Source organism: Borostomias antarcticus (assembly GCF_949987555.1).
Source record: "Borostomias antarcticus genome assembly, chromosome: 12".
NCBI classification, from domain to species: Eukaryota; Metazoa; Chordata; class Actinopteri; order Stomiiformes; family Stomiidae; genus Borostomias; species Borostomias antarcticus.
The window spans coordinates 20927999-20951798 of NC_140245.1; the positions used below are offsets into that span (position 1 = coordinate 20927999).

General features: G+C 44.2%; 1 protein-coding gene across 1 annotated transcript; it reads left to right on the top strand.

Annotated features, from left to right (window-relative positions):
- Positions 1–446: 446 nt before the first annotated feature.
- LOC311315786 (dystrotelin-like) lies at positions 447–22542 on the top strand (the record flags this gene model as incomplete). The annotated part of the gene is made up of 15 exons (XM_084446485.1): positions 447–465; positions 1558–1632; positions 1960–2161; positions 2315–2400; positions 2472–2563; positions 3586–3657; positions 3896–4059; positions 4854–4965; positions 5042–5146; positions 5939–5986; positions 6103–6155; positions 6281–6422; positions 21519–21569; positions 21851–22229; positions 22325–22542. 15 exons carry the CDS (start codon positions 447–449, stop codon positions 22540–22542), a joined length of 1818 nt encoding a protein of 605 aa, XP_084302611.1.
- Between the last annotated feature and the right edge of the window lie 1258 nt (positions 22543–23800).

A 23800-nucleotide genomic window follows, 5' to 3' on the forward strand; every position in this document is an offset into this window, starting at 1 on the left:
ACCAAAGTGCTGTACAAAGGTTGGTCCTAGGTAAACACATCTCTCATCAAAACAAGGAAATTACAGCAAACAATACAAACATTGAACAAAGCTTGAGCATAGCCTGGTTAAAACGCCAGGGAGAAAATGAGTTTTTTGGGAGGATTTAAAAAAGGGTCTGGGAGGATCTAATATGAAGGGGCAGGCTATTCCATAGCCTGGGGGCAGCCGCTGCAAAGGCCCTGTCGTCTCTAGACTTAAGTCTAGTGGATGGATGGGCATCAAAAACATTTCATTCAACTTTAGTCTACTATCATAGAGTCTGCCTGTCCTGCAAGTCCACAACCTCTTGTTTTTATAAAGTAGGGCCACTTGGCTGACTGTCATACTGCCTCTTTATTTAAGGCCTACAGTATGTGTCTGGAGGAATAAACTACACTCTTTTCCCTTGTGCAAGCTGTGATATCATGGATCTAGATAGCATTGGTGAGTATGATTTAAGGGAAAATAGTTCTGTTCTTTCTCTTGTGATATAATGTGGATTCTTCTGTACCTTATGCTTTGCTCTTTGGTCAATGTAAATAGCCCCAAAGCACTCTCCTTTAATGTCCAGAAAACCACATGGAGGTCTGGCAGATGGACTAGATAGACAGATCCCTACATGACCATACTTGAACCTATAGACTATTTTCAAACCTGGAAACACTCAGATCTACAGTAGGCCTACTAGTACTTTCTTTCTTTCTTTCTTTCTTTCTTTCTTTCTTTCTTTCTTTCTTTCTTTCTTTCTTTCTTTCTTTCTTTCTTTCTTTCTTTCTATTCACCTATCTGTTGATCTATCTGTCCATCTAGCCTTTCTAGCTATTCCATTTCTTATTTTTTTCTTCTTAGTTTATTTTATTTTTATTTATTTATTTATTTATTTATTTACAGTATATCACAATGTTGTACATTGCACTGTATTTTGTTTGCACTGTTTTTTGTACTGATTTGCACTGTCCTGCACCCAAAATTCTACTGTAATTCCTAGCATGTGTAAACCATGTACATGGCTAATAAACATATATTGAATCTTGATTTCAAAATTAGTAAATTGTATTGATTCATATTACCTAATGGTGCAGGTGGCTGGAGGTAGGATTTCTCCCTTGGGGTTTATCAAATAGTATATATAGAAATCTACTGTTTTGTTTTGTATTGTAAATGTTATATGTACAGTGTGTGTGTGTGTGTGTGTGTGCGTGTGTGTGTGTTTGTGTGTGTGTGTGTGTATGTGTGTGTGTTTTATTTATTGTTGAACTTAAATGAGATAAAGGAGATCCTAACAAACAAACAAACAAACAATTAAAATATATTCTGAATACTATACTATTTGAACTAGGACTATTTAGCACCATTCAAGCTATCTAAATATTTTTGACTGATTCAGTACGCGGACATTACATTTTCTGGTTATAATATTCTCTTGTAATTCATATCAGTTTGCTACAGTGTGTGAATAAATGTATTGTAAACCCTGTTCTATGCTCTGTAGTGTGCAGTACTAACCCTGGTGTTGAACATGTGTGCTCTCTGCAGAAGGGTTGAATGAAGTTCGCCCAGCCGTTTACCGCGCTGCGTTGAAGCTCCGCTCACTGCAGAAACTTTGTCACAGTGAGTCATGCGGCCAACCACCTTGGTGTGTGTGTGTGTTTGTGTGTGAGCATCATGTAGTAGGTGTTGCACTGACTCTTTTAGTGTGTCTTTATAATGCCAACATATATCTTTGACACAGTGTGTGTGTGTGTGTGCGTGTGTGTGTGCGCACATGTATGTGTGTGTGCGTGTGTGTACGTGTGTATGTGTGTGTGCGTGCGGGTGTGTGGATGTGTGTGTGCGTGCGTGCATGATTGTGTGTGTGTGCATGTGTGTGTGCGTTTGTGTGTGCGTGCATGTGTGTGTGTGTGTGTGTGTGCGTGTGTGTGTGTGCCTGTGTTGCAGTGCATGTGGTGACTCTCAGAGAGCTCCTCCCTGCCCTGCGCCTGCTGTCGGGAGCCGGGGATCCACAGGCAGGACTCAGCGGAGAGGAAGTGATTCTGTGTATAAACAGGATGTTCCAAAGTGTGTCACAGGAACTACCAGGTCAGGTAGCGTCTGAGGCACCTGAACAAACCTGCAGACTACTTTATAGACTGTACGACAGGTGAGCACACACACACACACACACACACACACACACACACACACAGAGACACACACGCACACACACACACACACACACACACACACACACACACACACACACAGGTTTTCTGTTGGCCTGAGATAGCCTAAAGTGTGTATGTGCGTCTTTCAGGGAGCAGACCGGCTCTGTTTCCCGAAGAGCTGTTGAAGCTGCCCTCATCGCCCTGTCAGCTGATACACTCTCAGCCAAGCACCAGGGTGAGTAACACACACACACACACACACACACACCTGTCAAGTTTAGAATGCGGTTTTCCCTCTGTTTGTAGCTCTGGTGGGTCTGGCAGTGAGATGCAGCAGAAGAGAGAGTGGCTTCGTAAGCAGGAGTGGCCTTCGAGCATTACTGCAAGACCTAAGCCAGGTTAGACACACACACACACACACACAAACACACATGGGGTGTGAAAAGTGCCACGTAGGTTGCTTGTTCAAAGCTTCAAATATGTATGAGTGTATGTTTGTTTGTTTGTTTGTTTGTATGTATGTATGTATGTATATACATAAACACATACTGTACAGTTAGGTCCATAAATATTTGGACATTGACACAATGTTCATCATTTTGTACACCACTACAATGGATTTGAAATGAAACAATCAAGATGAGCTTTAAGCGCAGACTTTCACCTTTAATTTGAGGGTATTTACACCCAAATCAGGTGAACAGTGTTGGAATTACCCCTCTTTCTAAGGGACCAAAAGTAATTGGACAAAGAAACATAATCATAAATCAAATGGTCATTTTTTATATTTGGTTGCAAATCTTTGCAGTCAATGACAGCCTGAAGTCTGGAGCCCATAGACATCACCAGACGCCAGGTTTCGTCCCTGGTGATGCTCTGCCAGACTTCTACTGCAACTGTCTTCAGTTCCTGCTTGTTCTTTGAGCAAAACCTTCAGTTTTGTCTTAAGCAAGTGAAATGCATGCTCAATTGGATTCAGGTCAGGTGATTGACTTGGCCATTGCAGAACATTCTACTTCAGTGCCTTGAAAAACTCTGGTTGCTTCGTTATGTTTCGGGTCATTATCTATCTCCACTATGAAGCAACATCCAGTGAGCTGTGTGTGTGTGTGTGTGTGTATTAGGTACCAGCAGTAATACAGGAAAGTCAGGTGTGTGTGTGTGTTAGGTACCAGTCGTAGTACAGGAGACTCAGTTGTGTGTGTGTGTGTGTGTTAGGTACCAGCAGTAGTACAGGAGAGTCAGGTGTGTGTGTGTGTGTGTGTATTAGGTACCAGCGGTAGTCCAGGAGACTCAGGTGTGTGTGTGTGTGTGTGTTAGGTACCAGTCGTAGTACAGGAGACTCAGGTGTGTGTGTGTGTGTGTGTGTGTGTGTGCGTGTGTGTGTGTGTATATATGTGTGTGTGTGTGTGTGTGTTAGGTCCCAGCGGTAGTCCAGGAGACTCAGGTGTTTGGCTCAGTGGAGGTGGCGGTGAGGTCATGCTTCAGTGGGGTGAGTGAGTTCATGTACTGTATATAGATGATTCACAATCTATGTTGGTGTGTTTTATGTGGTTTAATGTGTGTGTGTGTGTGTGTGTTTGTGTGTGTGTGTACATGTATATGTGTGTGTGTGTGTGTGTGTTTGTGCCTGTGTGTGTGTGTGTGTGTGTGCCTGTGTGTGTGTGGGTGTGTGTGTGTGTGCCTGTGTGTGTCTGTGTGAGTGAGTGTGTGTGTGTGTGTGTGTGAAGGTGCTGAGCCCGTGTGTGTGTGAGGACCAGGTGGTCTCCTGGCTGCAGATGGAGCCATGTCTGCTTCTCTGGCTCTCCACCCTGTTCCGCCTGTCAGTCAGCGAGAACGTCACACACTCTGTACGCTGCAAAGCCTGCAAGGCCTTCCCCATCACTGGACTGAGGTGTGTGTGTGTGTGTGCGTGTGTGTATGCGCGCGTGTGTGTGTACGGACACCTCACAATCTCATGGTCTATGTATCTTTCTGTCTAAGTCTGGCTGTTGCTATGAGTGTGTTGGTGTGTTGCTATGAGTGTGTTGGTGTGTTGCTGTGAGTGTGTTGGTGTGTTGCTATGAGTGTGTTGATGTGAGTGTGTTGGTGGTTGTGTGTAGCTCAGGTTCTTGCTACCCTAACTGTAAGTAGTTGTAACTGTGTGTTATCCTAGTTATAACTGTGTGTTATACTAGTTATAACTGTGTATTATACTAGTTATAACTGTGTATTATCCTAGTTATAACTGTGTGATACACCGTGTCCTAACTACACGCGATGCGAGCGAGCGTCAGCGACAAAATGCATTCCATTGCTTTGTTTTCTATTGTTATGTCCTAACTGGATGCGAGCGACGCAGCGCGAAGCGGCGCACGTTTTAACTGCCGTTTTGACGCTCGCCCTGTTCCTATTTTCCTCCTATAGACATGACGTAACAGAACAGGAAATTTTACGGTTTCAGTTAGGACAGCAAGCATGCGATGTCGCGTTCTGTTGCTTGCGTCGCGAGCAGTTAGGACATGGTGTTATACTAGTTATAACTGTGTTATACTAGTTATAACTGTGTGTTATACTAGTTATAACTGTGTGTTATACTAGTTATAACTGTGTATTATAATAGTTATAACTGTGTATTATACCAGTTATAACTGTGTATTATACTAGTTATAACTGTGTGTTATACTAGTTATAACTGTGTGCTTGCAGGTATCGGTGCATGAAGTGTGTGAATCTCCACCTGTGCCAGACCTGCTTCCTGACTGAGAGACCCACCACAAAGCACAAGAGCTCACACCCAGTGCTGGAGCACTGCTCTCAGGTGCTCACACACACACACACACACACACACACACACACACACACACACTTGAATGACAACTCTACTTTGCCTTCAGCCCTCCTGGAGAGAATCCTTGGCCTCATTTGCATACAGTGCCCGCCATGCCCTGTTGCCACGGCGATACACTCGCAGGGAGGCTCAAAGGCGGAGCCTACTCAGAGTGGCGTCGAGGGCGGAGTCAACCAGGTAGGGAACGATCACAGTTGAGATGGTCTTGTTTGAATGGTCCAATCACAGACGCAGAAAGGAAGCACATCATGTACACTATGGATAAAAGTATTGGGACACCTACACATTACACCTACAGGAGCTTTTATGACATGCCATTCTAATGTGGAGTTGGTCCCCCCTTTGCAGCTAATAACAGCTTCCACTCTTCTGGGAAGGCTTTCTACAAGATTTTGGAGTGTTTCTGTGGGAATTTTTGCCCATTCATCCAGAAGAGCATTTGTGAGGTCAGACACTGATGTTGGACAAGAGGGCCTAGCTCGCAATCTACGTTCTAGTTCATCCCAGGTTGAGGTCAGGGCTCTGTGTGGGCCAGTCAAGTTCTTCAACCTCACCCAACCATGCCTTTATGGACCTTGCTTTGGGCACTGGGGACCAGTCATGCTTGAACAGAAAAGAGCCTTCCCCAAACTGTTCCCAGAAAAACAGAAAAAACTACCCCAGACCATTATCCCAATGATGATTAAGATGTGTGTCCCAATACTTTTGTCTATTTAGTGTATATATTCCTCATCACTTATGTATGTATTTTTATGACGACCATTTCTGCTTCTGCTGTTTCAGTGTAGCCTCCCCTGACTCCTCCCCATCGCGGTCAGCTGGCCAGCCTGCCTGTGACCGGCCCGCCTCCAGCGACGGTGCTCCACAGCCCGGAGCTCACCCCCCCATCCCCGTCCCTAACCTGCCCCCCCTCTCTCCTCCGCCCCCCTCCCCTGCTGTCAAGCTCCAGTCAAAAGCCTTACAGACGGAGGAGGAGCCAGCACAACCCCAGGTGACCTCTTCAGTCCCCTTTCATTGGTTGAACCTAATGTCAAAGAGTGGCTTGTCAGGAAGCGAAACCACAAACGTCTTGTTGTGTGTGTCGTTGTTGTTGTTGTTGTTCCATAGAGAAGGGCTTCAGTGCTCCTGAAGGATGTGAGGGATCTTCAAAGGGACAATTGGTGAGTTTCAACAAGTATTATAGCACCTCTGACCTAAACCACAAACATGAACAATTATAGAATGAGACTGTGTGTGTGTGTGTGTGTGTGTGTGTGTGTGTGTGTGTGTGTGTGTGTGTGTCCAGGTTGCTGGAGAGAGAGCTCCAGGTGTGGAGGGCAGCCGTCCAATCAGAGCAGGGCTCTCTGGAGGACCGCTGCTGTGAGATGGAGGCCAATATGGCAGCTCTGAAACAGCACAACCTGAGACTGCAGGACATGCTCACTAAGGTACTCACACACACACACACACACACACACACACACAAATACCTGTAGGCTACATGTGCACAGACACAAACACACTAAGGGCTGATTCATACTCTACGCAAGCTATGCTGACGTGACTGTGACCGTGAGCTCTACGCAAGCGCTTGAGTAATAATAATAATAATAATAATATTATTGTCATTAATAATAATAAATATAATAATTATAATTATAATTATTAATAAATAAATAAATGCCACTCAAAGTGCTTTACAACAGAGAATGTACATAAAAATAGACATAAAATGAACAAAAAACTGGAAAGATTTTTTTTTAATGCACGACACACATTGCTACGCAAGGATGCCTCAAACACACCTAGCGTAGTCTTACATAGCCTAGCGTAGCTGGTGCTAGCATAGCTTGCGCAGAGTATGAGCCCACCCTAACCCCCCCCCCCCACACACACACACACACACACACACACACGTCTCCACCTTGCTGAAAACTGTTTTCCCACATTTCCTTCTCTCCTCCTTACCAGGCTCTAAGCATGACAGAGACACGTCAACACGCCAAGATCACGCCACGCGCCACCCACACGCCAGAGAGGGGCGGGGTTTCGCCCACAGCTGAGTCCTGGTGCTCGGGAGGAGGAGAGAAGGAGGAGCACATGGAGGAAGAGGAAGAGGAGGGACTTGTTGATGAGGAGAGTGAGGGCGGTGAAGAGAGAGACGCGGAGAGAGTGGCGGATGATGAGATAGAGACAGAAGAGAGGGGAGAGGATGCAGAGGGAGATGAGAGGCTTGAGGCCGGGACAGAAACTCATTCTCCCACAATTCCAAGCAGCTTGACCCCAGATCCCCGTCAGAACCCTGCAGAGACCCTCGAAGAGGGGGAGTCAGTGGGAGATGGACGCCATGCTAATCCAATGGGAGAGCTATGCTTCCTTGAAGAACAGCATTCTGGGATGCATGAGTCAGTGGAAGAGCAGCTGTCTGATGTGGTGCAGCAGCTGAAGAGTATTCTGTCACTACCCCCAGACACGGGTGAGTTTACGCACAGTGTGTGTGTGTGTGTGTGTGTGTGTGTGTGCGCGTCTGACCGGACCATCATCTGGACTGGTTTCACAGACACAGATTAGATTAGACTCAAAAACACATGGATTGAGTTTGTATAATAGTGTTTGAGCCATCTTTTGTGTAGCTACTAAATGTGTTTAAAGTGCAGTATGTGTAGGTACTGTATTGTGTGTAAGGTAGGTATGGATCTCAAGAGCGTGTTTGATTCTTTTGCAGTGGAAGGGCTGGAAGGGGGGCTGTTGAAGACTGCAGAGGAAGTGGGAGACTCAGTGAGTCATCTGGTCGCAGCAGTGAGCATGAACACACACACTCTCAGACAAGCATCCTGACCCCACCTGTAACTATTCCTAAATTAAAGTTACTGGTACTATTCGATTTCTGTGTGATGATTATTCATTTCTTCTCCATAGTAACTCAGAAAAGTCAACGCACCCAAAACTCAATTCTAAGTAGCTTAATATAGCCTACTCCATCTTTGACTTCCTGGAAACGGTAGGTCACGTGCAATTATGACACCAGGTACCTTAGATTTTAGGCCAATAATCTCACGACCTCCACCCTGTCAATCAAAACGTCAACTACTCTGCAGCCTCAAGTGTTGAATATCACGCCCGCTCAATAACGTTCCAATGAAATTCATCTAAACGTATGTCCCGCCCTTGCAGCCCATTTCAGGCGGAAATATGTCAAAGTACGGAAGCAAGATCTTCTCCAACTTCCCTTAAGGTGTATCTTTAAGATTCAAATCTAAGACCTGCTACTGCTATGTGGCTAACAGCTGCTAACAGCGTTGATGGGATTGGTTGTGGTCATGTTCACGGATGTTCATGTCTCCTGCTTGAACCGTTACTGTATATTGACAGAAGTCAGTTTCAAACATCCCCAATGAAAGTGTGTTTTATAATAAAACAACAGCCACAATAAATTAAGCACAAATACTTTATATTAATAAAATAAATGATAAATGAAAGGAAAGAAAAAAACAATTGGAAAAAAAATGGATAAGGAGAACTACAGTAAGGGCAGGGAATGTAAGGAGTTAATTTTGTGCCAAAATTATTTTTGTGCATGAAGGTACATTTTTGAGTGCATGGCCCCTGACCTGCTGGTTCCACATGTCTGCTCTGTGTTCCTGGTGTCTCAAAGCTCTACCTCTGCTAGCAGGGGGACCAAGCTGCAGAAAACATGGCTGACCTCCACAAGAGGTATCTTCACAGTTGACAGGAAATCACGAAATCTCATCAACGGAAGTTGGTGTTCCTCGTGTCGTTTTTGTGTGAATCTGCATTGCGCATGTAAAATCTATACTAGAAAGTACATTTCCTGCAGAAAAAGTGAGGTGGGCTAGCTGACCGCAGCCAAACTTACAAATTACTGCAAGTATAACTACTAAGAACTATAAATATAAAAACTACTATACATATTACTGCTACTAACTACTTAATACAACTAACTACTTAATACAACTTCTGATAGTACTACTATAATGACTAACTACTATATAAAAACTACTACTATAAATACTACTGCTAGTACTACTATAGCTACTAATACAACTATTGCTAGCACTACTATAACTACTAACTACTATTAATATAAAAACTACGATAAACTACTATAAATACTGCTAGTACTATTATAACTACGAATACAACTACTGATAGTACTACTATAAATAGAAACTACTCCAAACTACTAATGCTTGTACTACTACTAATACTACTTCTGATGGTACTAACTACTATAAATATAAAAACGACTATAAATACTCCTGCTAATACTACTACTACTCTAAAAACTACTATAAATACTACTGCTAATATATATATTAAACTCAGCTATTATGTTAAAATCAAATGTTGGGTTGTTTTGATTAAATGTGTATTTATTATTTTTTTATTTATTAAATTGTTATTTTGGATATTTAGCCTTATTTGTGGTCTGTCTACCATGAACCCGAAACATAGAGACCATCATTTCACTGACCGTTACAGTATTGAGCTAGCTGCAGTTTCTATGAAGGCTCTCAATGGGCTACAACAGGGGTGGCCAACCCGCGGCTCGCGAGCCGCATGCGGCTCTTTGCCCGTCAATGTGCGGCTCCTCCATCCATCCTCCCAAAAAAGTTGGCTTGCGGCTCTTCCATCCTTTCATTAAAAAATAAATTCATTCATTCCATAAGAACGTTTCTCTCTCTAGTTTCGCTGTGCATTTCTTCCCGCCCATTTTAGTTTATTGCAGATTTGTCATAAAATCATGATTGTTTCGCTAGTGAGGAAGTCGCGTGAGAACCACTTCAAACCAATCATATAGGTAGCAAATCACCTTGGTAACAAAATTATTCGGTGCGTTTACATGGACGGTTTGAATCGGTTTCAAATAGGTTTGGAAGACCAAACCGATTGAAAATATGTCATATAAACACCTCAATCCGACTGAAATGCCCCAACCCGATTGAAATTCCAATCGCTTTCAAGAAGGTAGTTTAAACCTTTTCGAAACCGTTTGGTCCGTCATGTATACCTTGAAACGGATTGATGCTGCGTTCTGCGTTCATTTTGCGCATGCTCAAGACTTGACTAATCAAGGCACGCTCGACAGTTCCGTAGTCAGCTGTTTGTAACCATCGTAACGCAATCACTCACGGCTGCGTGCGCGTTCGAAACATTTGTTTCGTTGTCACATGTAAACATCCAACCAGTTTACTTTGTATCCCATGTATACGCTCAAGCTGAAATCAGCTTGAAATCAACCAGATTGAAAAATATTTGTCATGTAAACGCACCTATTGTAAACAAAATAATTTGCTTTGCGTGGGTCATTCTCTTTTACGACAAAAGCTAACGTAGCCTAGGCTACTGTACACAACCAAAGAATGTCTGGAAAGAAATGCGCAGCTAAAAGAAAATATGAAGATGAACACAGGACATTTTTTACCCGAGTGGGGAGAGTAATTTTTTCTTCATAGAACGTAATGGTAAGCCATTCTGTCTGATATGCCAGACATCATTGGGACATTTCAAAGCCTCAAATCTCGATCCCAGTCCAGCCCAGTCCAGCCTAACCCAGTCCAGTCCAGCCTAACCCAGTCCAGTCCAGCCTAACCCAGTCCAGCCCAGCCTAACCCAGCCCAGTCCAGCCTAACCCAGTCCAGCCGAGCCTAACCCAGTTCAGCCTAACCCAGCCCAGTCCAGTCCAGTCCAGTCCAGCCTAACCCAGTCCAGCCCAGCCTAACCCAGCCCAGTCCAGCCTAACCCAGTCCAGTCCAGCCTAACCCAGCCCAGTCCAGCCCAGCCCAGTCCAGCCCAGCCCAGTCCAGCCTAACCCAGCCCAGTCCAGCCTAACCCAGCCCAGTCCAAAATATATTATGTCAGAAAATATCTTGTTGTATGTATTAATTTTAAATAAATTAACTTTAAATGTATATTTAATGGACAATAATGTTTTTCTTCTTATTTTAGACTGGGGTGCCTTGGGATTTTAAGTACTTATGAAGGGTGCGGTGACTGAAAAAAGGTTGAGAAACGCTGGTATATATGGTGTGGCTCTGGGTGGTACCACAGTCATTTTTGTGGCTCTTAGTCTCTGACTGGTTGGCCACCCCTGGGCTACAATATCAGGCAATGGGGCATACATGAATGCATTGAAAAACTACGATGAGTGTGTTTTTTTGAGACGGGAAGCACAGGGTGTAGTCTTACTGACCTCAATATGCTCTCTTGTGAAATGTATCGCAATACGAATATGTTTAGGTGTTTGGCATGATTTGCACATAGTCCTCTGTGGGCAGAGTGAAAACAAGCCCCAGGGGAGTGTTTATGTCCAAGCCATGCCAAACATGTAAAAATATTAGGATTGCAGTACATTTCACAGGAGAGCATATTGAGGTCAGTAAGATTACACCTTGTGCTTCCCGTCTCAGAGAGCCAACATAAAAACTCCAGCTAGCTCAATATTAGAAAGATCTGTGAAATGATGGTCTCTATGTTTCAGGGTCATGGTAGAGAGACCACAATTAGGGATAAATGTCCAAAGAAGCACACTAACCCATTAAATAAAGAAAACTCTTCTCTACTTAAAGTCCAGGTTAACCCAGTTCAATTTTTTGTTATGAGCTTCACACACCACAGGAAAACATGTCATTAACCACCCTGCCAAATCTGAGTGATTAAAAATGTCGCTAAGTATATAAAATAAGGCTTCAAAATCGGTTGAAAATCAGCAGCATTCTCTGGTCTGAGACCGTGGGGGCGTGTCTGCTGAAGGCACCGAAGCCACACCCAATTGCGTGGGGAGGGGGTGTGGAGGGAAGAACCTGTCAAATAGTACCGTTCTCTGGTCTGCATAGTCACACTGGCACGCCGTCTCTTTTGTGGTAGGAAGGCACAGCTTTGTGAAAACAGGAGAGAGGAGTTGAAATTACACTTGTCTAATGAATCAAATGCACAGATGCTTCCTCCTAACCTACCTCCTGACAAACACAGGTAAAACTGTAGCTACTCTATACCAACGCGCCAGTGTTACTGCCCTTAGATGCAAAATACAAAAACAGGCAACGAGGAATGTATGAGTCTGTCCCTATTTTCTCCCTGCCACCTCCGGACCCATTCCTATCCCTCCCAGGCGATCCTGTCGTCCCTTGGGATCAATGGAAAAAGTTGTTTAAAATGTACCTTTTAGTCACTGGCTTGAACAGCGCTGATAGCGCGAAGAAGCGTACTACCGGAGTTGATAATCGGGACAGATTATCCACTCTCGTTGGCAATGTTATGTGTGAGAATAACGAGCACTCGGCTTCAACTTTCCCTCTCATATCCAACAGAACTGGAATGTTCAGCCAGTAGCCGCCGAGCACCGCTTCACTGGGAGAGGGTGCGTCTTTCTCCAGCTGCAGCTGGTCTACCTAACCAACCCCCTCGCTCCCGCCTCCCGGTCTCCCGCTGGACAAATATACTGTAACCATTACCGGTGAACCCATACGCACATCAGGTGCCACAAATATGGCAGGCAGTTTCTGTATAGTTAACGCTTAGCATAATATATCATCCGTAACGTTATTTGGTGGGTGGTCGCCTGGTCGGTGCTGCTAGCTGTTAGCTAGACTAAGGTTATATACACACTCCCATCTGAAACAAGCTACATAGCTAATGTTAGCTATAATTCCTCCTAAGATTACATAATTCATCATAGCTGACATTACCACATACATGTCAAGACATATTTTGTATATTAACGTAGCAGTGTATTTTCCTATTGCTTACGTTACCTAGCTAACGTTATAACGTTAATAAGCTATAAGCACACAAGGCAGCGGTGTCGGCACCAAAGGTTGATGCGACAGGAGGAGAATGGAGGCCGGGGAGGGAGATGGTTGGCTCCGCCGAATTCACCAGGACCAGTCGTGAGTCCGTGAAACCCAAAAGCCTCATATTATAATTGCAGAAGCTTTCGGGAGTGAAATGTTTGCTGCAGAGGCGGGCGCTAGCGGTGACAGACTCTGTAACACCATGGCTCTTCAAAAATGCTAACCATTTGCTTCTTATTTCAGCTTTACTCGGGAGTGAAAGAAGCAGACCTTATCATCCCATTCCTGCTGGCATCCAGGAAGGATGCATTTTCGTTTAGTTTTATGCATAGGCATTGCTAACTAAGAAAAACTAGCTAATTCTAGACTGTTGGATAAAACTAGCTAATTCTAGACTCAAGATTGAGCAGGAGAACCGAAGATTCAAATCCGTTCTAGCTTTATATAGTGTTAGGGCGGGGATATGCTAAGAACACCGCTCTACGTCATCCGGTACCGTTTTAAGCCCGCCCAGAAAATCCAGAAATCAAAACTGGTCAAAAACACAAAACTGGTCTAACTTCACAATTCAGTACTACACATGGTTCATCCCATTTTTACATGTTATCAGCAATGCATCACTAACACATAGAATGTGTTTTCAAGCAAATCTCGGATTTTGGTTAACTGGGACTTTAATCAAAACAGCCCGACTGCAATTTCATTGATATTTAAAATGATTTAGCAAAATGTATCAAAACGCGCACATCTGTTTTGCCAATATACTCTTATACACGTATGTGTGTGTGTGGCATATGCACATGTTTATTTTAACATAATAGCTGGGTTAATTTAGATTTTACATACACAATACAGATGTTCACACAAAAATGACAAGAAGAAGACCAGCTTCCGCTGCTGAGGTGACATGATGTCCTGTCAACTGCGGAGGTGCCTCTTGTGGAGGTCAGCCATGTTTTCTGCAGCTCGGTCCCTCTCGCTAGCATAGGCCAAGCTTTGAGACACACTATGGAACATGCAGAACAAAAATGTGTGGAGCCAGCAGGTCAGGCACCATGCATTCAAAAATATCCCTTCATTTTGGCACAATAATAAGACCATAAAAGAGAAGGTGAAGTGATGTTGGGGTCGGGAGGGTTAGACTGAGATAGAGAGAAGATGGAGAGATGTGTAGTGGAGGGTAAGACTGAGATATAGAGCAGATGAAGTGTGTGCTGCTGTCTGTCTGCTCCGTTATCAGCCATGCCTCAACAAAACTCCTAGATTCGCCTGGCCAAGATCCAGTCTGGGAGATGCACACGCACGCATGCACAAACACACACACACAGACACATGCACACACAGAGACACATACACACACACACACACACACACATACATACACACAGATATGACCAAATTCAACACACAGTGATGTAGCCTAGAAACAGGCTTTCATTGAAACAGGCTTTCTATCATGACTGCAATGGGCCCAGCATTGCAACTACGGTTGAAAAACAGATCTGACATCGATCAATTACCCATTGTTCCTGATTTATCAGCTAAATACATGGCTAACGTTACACAAACACATGGCTAAATCAGCCAATTACATTCAGACTGACCACTCGCCTGAGTGGGAACAAACGTTTGGTATCTAGTTAGCTTGCTGGAACTGTATCCATGTATGTTAGTGTATGCCTACACCATGTTAGTCGGTATAAGAGTGGAGGAACACAACAGAAGTAGAAGCAGAAGAACCTTCCCATCCTCACAGGCATCCAGCCCGCTGACCTCCGCCGCACAGGAACCACAGCACGTCTCGCCTGCCGAACCTCCTGCTCCACGACAGGCTCACTGCAACAGCAGAGCCTCCCCGGCGTCTCGAGTCGAGACACCCTTTTGTGCCTGCCGCACGGGTTCTCCTGCAGCAATGCAGGCATCAGCGAGGTAGGATGGGCGGACCACATCTGGTGTGCGGAGTGGGAGGCAAATACCTCCAGACTCTGTGATTTCATCCCAGCCGCCGGTCCTTCCCCTCCCGGGATGGACTTATCCAGACCGGTGTGGGTGAGGCTTAATCGCCTCCGGACCGGCATTGGACGCTTCCGCTCATCGATGCACAGATGGGGCCTTTGCACATGTCTGCATTGTGATGTTGAAGATGTTTTAGGAAATATTAACTTTCATGAAATTATCTACATGTCACCATAGACACAGCCTACGCTTTCTTCCATGACTGGGTCATTTGACACTAGCATAGCAAAGAGTTCAGAAGAGCATAGCCGTCCATAAAGAGTTTCAGATGCTTGGTCGGAGATCTGTGATAAGGTATTGCGAGATTAGCTAACTTGCATCAAATACATTTTGTTTGTTTTTTGGTAGCAATTCTGTGGGGTAATAGGGTTGAAATGTTTCAACATAGAGTGACTTTTTTGTGTGTTGGCTGTAACCCGACACACCATGAAGGGGATACACGGTAGGTGAAAACATTGTTTTTCGAGATTTTGTGCTAGTTTGCTTCCATAACATATTTCATTCAGCTTCTAAAAATAAATTTTCTGCCGCGAAACGGTTGTTTTCATCAATCTGTCTTGATGAATCGCTAGTTGTGCTTATATAGAGCGTAGGCCTGTTGTGTTGTTATTCACATGCCTCTGTAATATGATCTTTAGAAACGTCTTTAGACACGAAATAGCTTCCTCACTTGCTCCAGCACGCATGCCCACAGCGTGCTGGAGCAACGATTGCGCGCTGTGCGCATTAGTGCTGGAGCAAGTGAGGAAGCTATTTCGTTTCGAAAGACGTTTCTAAAGATCATGGCATGTGAAAACCACAACAGTTATGCTCTATGTAAGCACAACTAGCGATTCATCAAGACAGATTGATGAAAACAACCGTTTCGCGGCAGAAAATTGATTTTTAGAAGCTGCATTCTCGTTGCCCCCACCACCGCCATTACATGGATATACTGGCTCGCGCTGGATTTTAAATTTCTTCTACAGGCCTCCGAACTACACCAAAGTGATCTCGGTGAGTCAAACGTCTTATAATATGTCGTAAATAAGGTCCAGGTTGTCAAAAACGAGCATTGTCCTTTAATGTACCTAACAAACTGGGGGAGTTGCTGGTGATACCTATTAAGGCTTTTTTTTTTCCTATTCACCTGGGGTGTCTCCCCTGAAGAGGGAATGCCGAGTTATGCCTTTGTCCTTCTGTCGGGTTAGTGACCTGCATGGTCCCATAACATCAAAACAAAAAGACTCCACAGACTTCCCAGGTCAGTGGTGGCCGAGTGGATAGTGCGCTGCCTATCACCGCGAAGGTTGTGAGTTCAATCCTTGGTGCGGACATACTAAGGTACCATGACATATTTTGTCACTGGATGTTATACTAAGGTACCATGACATATTTTGTCACTGGATGTTATAGAAGTTATGTAACGAGCGTGGGTCATATTTGTTAATTATAGACCCTTTTACAGCCTAGTCAGCACAAGTATGCGCGCGCATTCTTGAAACAGTAGCAGAGGAAGACAGACGAAATCGCCATTATTCAGGGTACGGACTGGACTGAGGACATCATAAGAAATGCCCGCGTTTGCGATGCCCATTTTATATCAGGTAAGTTATTTTGACTACCTGGTTTCACTGGAATGTCTGGTTGAAATGGAGCCCTTCTCAGTCCTGTTGTCGCATTCTGCTCGCTCATGCCAGACAACAGTCCTTTGCTGGTCCATTCACTTTGCCGTCAAAATAAATCGGTGTCGGCCTAGTTAGGAGAGGCGCTCATATTTACAAGTGTCAGATAAACATGAAACTTCACTTACCTAAGCATAAGGGTCTATTTAAACAAATGCTGGGTTGAAGCTTCAAAGCACCGCCACCACCACAGAAGAAGACTACCTCGGAAAAATAATTTAATTAGGTGGGCTAGCTTGCATAAGCTAGCCCAACTTGTGATATTCCCACTATTTCTTTCTTTCTTTCTTTATTATTATTCTCCCCACTTTTTTGAACCTTAACTAGTTCTTCATACTTTGTGCTAGAAACTTCATTCAAACTTTAAAATGTTCATGACGTTCAGCTCTTGAACGGATCCATTCAGATTTTTGATATTTTTTATAGTTTTTTTAGAAATTAAACTTTTAAAACTATTTTTTGTCCCATTGAAACTGCTTGAAACTGCTTTTGGAATGTTCAGAAACTTTGTTTTTAGAGTGGTGGCAGCAGTTGCTTTGAAAATATTCACCCATTTTGTAAACTGCTGGCACTCCTACAGTTTTGAAAGCTCACACACATATTATACATAAAAATGTTCACACAACTGTGCTGATTTGTACAATGTAAGTATCTAAGCAGTGTGACTTATACTTTTCGCTGTATGATGATTTGTTCGGCAACTGCGCTCCTCATTGAAACGTATGGCAACGCACTCTAGCTTTTGAGCTGCTAATTTTGCATTTTTACTCTTTTTCTAACTTGTCGCTATGCCTACAGTTTTAACAGCTTATACACAAATTATATATCGAAACGTTCCAATAACTGTTCTGATTCGTACAATGTAAGTATCTAAGCCATGTGACTTATAGTTTTCTCTGTATGACGATTTGTTCGGCAACTGTGCTCTCCATTGAAACGTATGGGCCCACACTCTACCTTTTGAGCTGCTAATTTTGCATTTTTACCCTTTTTCTAACTCGTCGCCATGCCTACAGTTTTTAAGCTACACGGACATATCATAGCCTAAAATGTTCAGCATTTTCTCAGGATTCCTACGGTGTCAATATCTAGGCTGTGACCTTTATACTTTTTGAGAGAGAGCTGTCTGAAGCCAACATGCCTTTCCATTGAAGTGAATGAGAGGATGCTCACAGTGTCAGTTGGGATTTGAATTTGGGGACACGTGAAGGCTCTCTGTACAGGCACCCTTTTATGACTACTGTGGAAGCATTCATATTCATTCATTCATTCATTCCTTCCTTCCTTCCTTTCCTTCCTTCCATCCATCCTTCTTTCCTTCTGTCCTTCCTTCCTTTCTTTTTTCCTTCCTTCCTTCCTTCCTTCCATTCTTCCTTCCTTCCTTCCATTCTTCCTTCCTTCTTTCTTTATTTCCTTCCTTCCTTCCATTCTTCCTTCTTTCTTTATTTCCTTCCTTCCATCCTTCCTTCCTTCCTTCCTTCCTTTCTTCTGTCCTTCCTTCCTTCCATCCTTACTTCCTTCCGTCCTTCTTTCCTTCCATTCTTCCTTCCTTCTTTCCAGCCTTCCTTCTTTCCAGCCTTCCTTCCATCCTTCCATCCTTCCTTCCATCCTTCCTTCTTTCTTCCATGCTTCTTTCTTTTTTCCATCCATCCATCTTTCTTTCTTTCATCCATCCTTCTTTCCTTCTCTTTCTTCCATCCATCCATCCGTCTTTCTTTCTTCCTTCCATCTTTCCTTCCTTCTGTTCTTCCTTCCATCCTTCTGTTCTTCCATCCATCCTTCCTTCTTTCCTTCCTTCTGTCCTTCCTTCTTTCTTTCTCTCTTTCTTTCTTTCTTTCTTCCATCCTTTCTTTCTTTCTTTCTTTCTTCCATCCATCTTTCTTTCTTTCTTCCATCCATCCATCCATCCATCCATCCTTTCTTTCTTTCTTTCTTTCTTTCTTTCTTTCTTTCTTTCTTTCTTTCTTTCATCAGCTATTGAACTCAATAAAACTATGAGTTATGATGAGTGGTCTAATCTATTTTTGAGTGTAGTACTAGCAGTACTTATAACAAACACCTACTGCTTCTCACTGCTACTGCTTCTAACCTCAAGTTCCATACAACACCTCCACAGCTACTGCTCCGCCCCGGGTGGGATATAGACACATGGTCTCCAATGAGGGGTGCATGGGGATGGCCTGGCAATCACTGACCTGCCCCCCACAACCTCTGACCTGAGGGGGCGGAGTCTCGCCACCATCCACGCCACGGCCCCACAACTCAGCCCCTGAGTGGGCTAGAGACACATGGTCTTCACCGGTGCGGGTGGGTAGGTGGCCCGGAGAGGGGTACACTGTCCTCGACCAGCTCTGACCTGAGGGGGCGGAGTCAAGGTCAAGGTCAACTTTATTTATAAAGCACGTTTAAAATCAACCGAAGTGTCACCAAAGTGCTGTACAATATATAAAATAAACTAAAACAAAAAACAGAATAAAGTGCACATAATCACAGAACAATAAAAGGACAGGACACAAAACAGGACAGGGGATGTAGGCTATCAGGCCTCAAAAGCCAGTGAGAACAAGTGCGTTTTAAGCTGAGACTTAAAGAGCCCTAGGTTCTGTGCATGTCTAATGTGTGGAGGGAGGCTGTTCCAGAGCTTTGGGCCAGCCACCGCAAAAGTGGTGTGGAGTCTCACCACCATGCCACTATCTACGCCAAGGGCCCCACAACTCAGCCCCTGATTGGGCTAGAGACACATGGTCTTCACCGGTGTGGGCGGGTAGGTGGTCCAGAGAGGGGTACACTGTCCTTGACCAGCTCTGACCTGAGGGGGCGGAGTCTCACCACCATGCCACTGTCCACGCCACAGACCCCATAACTCAGCCCCTGAGTGGGCTAGAGACGCACGGTCTTCGCCGGTGGGTGCATGGAGATTGCCTGGTCCATAGTAGTTCTAGCAGTAGCTGTTACATACAGCTGCAGCAGCTAGCCCACCTCACATTTTCTCCAGGAAATGTACTTTCTAGTTTACCATTAATGTTATGGAAGCTGCTTCTAGTTGTTGTGAGCCCATGAGCTTACTGGCTATCCCGCTTTCATTGTGCTGGATTAGCTTTGGAAGCATTGGAACTGATGTGTCCAGGTGACAAGACCTATCTTTATTTATCAGACATTACCATCCTACTGTACCAGTCCCGCACAAAAACAAGCCAGCCAAAACACATAAGGCAGGCTGGACTTGGCCTGGTTTTAGTGTTCCCCGTTATTTCAATTAAATTAAATTAATGGTGCATACAGATTTACAGACTAGGCTAAGCCAAACCGTTAACAACATCAGGTAGCCCTATTGATTGACACTGGTGACGCAAACTGCATGACTATTATGACGTCATAATAGTGGACATTCCATGATCATGATCTACTACTCCAACCTAACATGCACACATTATGATCATGTTACTGCATGGGTATAATGACGTCATAATACTGGACATTCCATGATCATGGTCTAACTTGACATGCACACATTATGATCATATTACCTCCCAGGTCTACAGCTCATGGTAGGTTCTGTATGTATTTGAATAAGACATCAGTAAATCAGAAAGAAAAACATACTAGTGATATGAGGAAATGACTGGGATGAATAATAACAGACTACTAAAGAAAATATGAAATTGCAGAAATACTTAATTGTACACTCCTTTAGTCTACCTTGAATTAAAATGTTTGATGATCAGCCTTAGTGTGAAATGTCAAATGACAGATCTAACATGGCATCAGAATGTTCTAGTGAAAATCATGTCTGTTTTAATGAATGTAGAATAGTTCAGGATGAAGAGAAAGCGCAGAGCTCAATTAAAGGACGATGGAGAAGGTCCATCTAAAAAGCCTCGGATAACAGAGACAGAGGCTCACCCTGACTGGCCCGTAGTTAAGAAGCTGAAGGAACTTGGACACTGTATCGGGCGGAGGTTGATTAAAATCAAAGCGAGTCTGAACGAAGAAGAACTTGCATGTCTAGATTAAAACAAATGTAAAGCAAATATGTATTATGAGTCAGAGGAGTTAATTTGTTTAATAGTATTGAAAAGGAAATTAAAATGTGTAATATGCTACGCTAATTACATGACTAACAAATATAAAACCGAACAAATATAAAACTGAAGTATCAACACTAACGTGTATATTTATTTTTGTTTTAATTAAAACAAACATTAAAATATACCTGTGCAGACCAGAGCAATGGCCATGATCCAGCACAGGCTTCCACAGTGTCCCCTCAGGGAGAACCAGACCATCCTGCCTCCCCTCAGGGAGAACCAGACCATCCTGCCTCCTCTCAGGGAGAACCAGGCCAAGAGAGGTCAAAAGAGGGCCAGGGAGGAGGAGAAGAAACCCCTCAAATGTTCCAAAAAGAGAAAGAGAGGCCCTGCCCCCACAAACCAGAGCTCAGATACCAGCTCCTCTAACCAGCCATCCCAGGCCCAGCGCAACCCGCCATGCACAGGTAGGACCTCAACCATCCATCACCCTCACATGTTGAGAGACTCATCCATCCTGGTCCATCCATGAGTAGATGATCAATGTGAGGTAAAATGACAGTGGTTGAAGGGGAGATTGAGTGAACCTGGGAGGTGTCTTGCAGACGGGTTCACCTCCCGCTACTCTGTGGGGAAGCTGCTGGGCGAAGGCGGGTTTGGATCCGTCTACGCAGGAACGCGCACGGCAGACGGCAGACGGCAAACAGGTTCACCCTCTCCTCCTCCTCTGCATTTCTGCTCACCCCCCCCTGCCCCAAACACACCACACCACGGCTTTTGTGTTTAAACTAGGTGTCCAAGTGTCAAAACCATTTGCTAAATAAGAACATATTTAGTCCCTTTGCAAAGAAGTTGTTTCATGAATTAACATGCCTGGAAATACTGTACATCTAGTATGTCCTGGCCTGAATAAAGAAGTCAGCAGAAATGTAAAAGATTCCCTACTGGGTAACTGGTCAGTATGGCCCATTAGAATTGGGCTGAATATTCAAATATGTGCCCCTCCTCCTCCCCTCGACCAGGTGGCCATTAAATACGTCCCTAAGCAGAGATCAGAGCGCTACATCAGAATCGTAAGTATGGTCACTGTACAGTATATTTACAGTACAGCACCATAACAAGAACCAGTTGGCAATTTAAATTCTTCTCCAAGCATATATATGCTGGAGTTCCACCTACAGAAGTAGGTTCCACCCATACATCTTCAAATGCACACTGTAGCTTCTAAGGGATCAATCCATAAGTAGACCCCCACCCACCTCCCACCACCTCACCCCTCACCTGGTCCACCACCTCTCAACCGTCCCTCCACCTCCCCCCTCACCTGTCACCCATACCCCCCCCCCCCCCATAGCCTGGAGCATCACGCAGACTGCCCCTCGAGGTGGCCCTCATGCAGATCGTGAGCGAGCCTCCCAGCTGCGAGAACGTGCTGGAGCTCATTGAGTGGTTCGAGCAGCCCATGATGTTCATCCTGATCCTGGAGAGGCCGATCCCATGCATGGACCTGTCTGAGTACACCAAGCAGACAGGGGGCCGGGTGGACGAACACCTCGCCAAGACCATCATGAAGCAGGTGGTGCTGGCGGTGCGTCACTGCCGTGACCACCGTGTCCTCCACCGGGACGTAAAACACGAGAACCTCCTCATTAACATCGACACCATGAAGGTCAAGCTCATCGACTTTGGCTGTGGGGATCGGCTGAAGAATGGACTCTACCGAGAGTTTTGGGGTGAGGGAAGCAGGAGACTGAACGGTGTTGGACTGATGCACCATGGACATAGGGATATGGCATAATCACTCTCTCTCTCTGTCTCTCTCTTTCAGGCACTGAGTTCTTCTACCCACCTGACTGGGTTCTGAATGGAAAATACCACGGCCGCGAAGCCACTGTCTGGTCCCTGGGAGTCCTGCTTTTTAACCTGGTGTGTGGCGATCTGCCATTCAAGACTGAGTATGAGATTGTGGCTGGACGCCTGAGCTTCCAGAAAGGGGTGTCCAAATGTAAGAGTTGCTTGAAGGGGAGCTTAGATGTCTCTTTTTGAACAGTATGGAACAGCGTAAACTAAGCAAATGCCAAGCTTACGTTGTATCAATACAGAGAGTATATCATAGAACTGAAAAGCGGGCAATGTTGGTTTCAAACATCATCTCTCTAATGTCTGATCCTGTAGCTTGCAAGGAACTGATTAGGTGGTGCCTGGCTCCAAACCCAGTCAGGAGGCCAGACTTGGAGCAGATACTCCTACATGACTGGCTCTCAGATGTGTCAAGCCCATAGATTTAGGTACAATACCGTCAAGGTAATATAGATAGGAATGGTAGAGGTGTGTAGGCAGGGCTGAAAATTAACTTTTTGGCTCACCTGCCAAGGGGACTGGTAGATGAAAAAATCCACCGGCCAAGTATATTTTTTACCGGCCAAAATAATAAATTGCCTTTTTTGTCACATTATACATCTGTTTCAGTACTTTTCATTCAGATAATAGTATTATGTTGAATACATGCTTAAGGAAGAGGCCAAAGTAAAATTTAAAATAAAGTAGTTTAATTCGATGCCTAGAAACATTGCAATTCATATAAATTCAAATATTAATTTCCATTCACTTCCACGGTGTAGAATTATCCATAACTAGCTAACCCTACACAAATATGAGATATAAATGATCCAAGCCTTAACCTCATGGTCTTTATGTGTTTATGAACAAAATACATATACTGTAACATATTCACAGCCTGTCATCATGTAAAGTTAAACCTGAGCTGGATGCAGGGGCGTAGGTTTGATTTGAGCTTTGGTAGGGACACAATTGTTGTTGTTTCACGTGGTCTGGATTGAGTCTGGGTGGTGGCCGAATCAGATTAATTTCCGTCGCCACTGATTGGGCAATGTGACAACAAATTACAAGGTTTATCCACAAAACCTAAATCTGTTGAGTCAGACTATAATCTCACCTGTAACTCTGATGCATCTACTGCCTGCCTCTCCAGGTCCTTTCTGCTGCTTTGACCAAAAAAATTCTAATGTCCATTTTTGTATTATTTTTTCTGGTCATAAAAGGGAAATGATTGACAATATCAACTTGCAGACATTAAACACTCTTTCCCGTGTAGCCTACTGTGTAGCATATGAAATATGAACATAATTACGCTGGACTTGGACTGAATTGAATAAACAAACCAGACGTCTCGTCTCGTTTGTTTAGCCTGTTATGCAATTCAGTGTGCGAGTGAACCTAGCTAGTCATTGCTCAAACCTAGGAGTTTGCAACGGTTATACCAAAACTGATTAATTACTAGCTA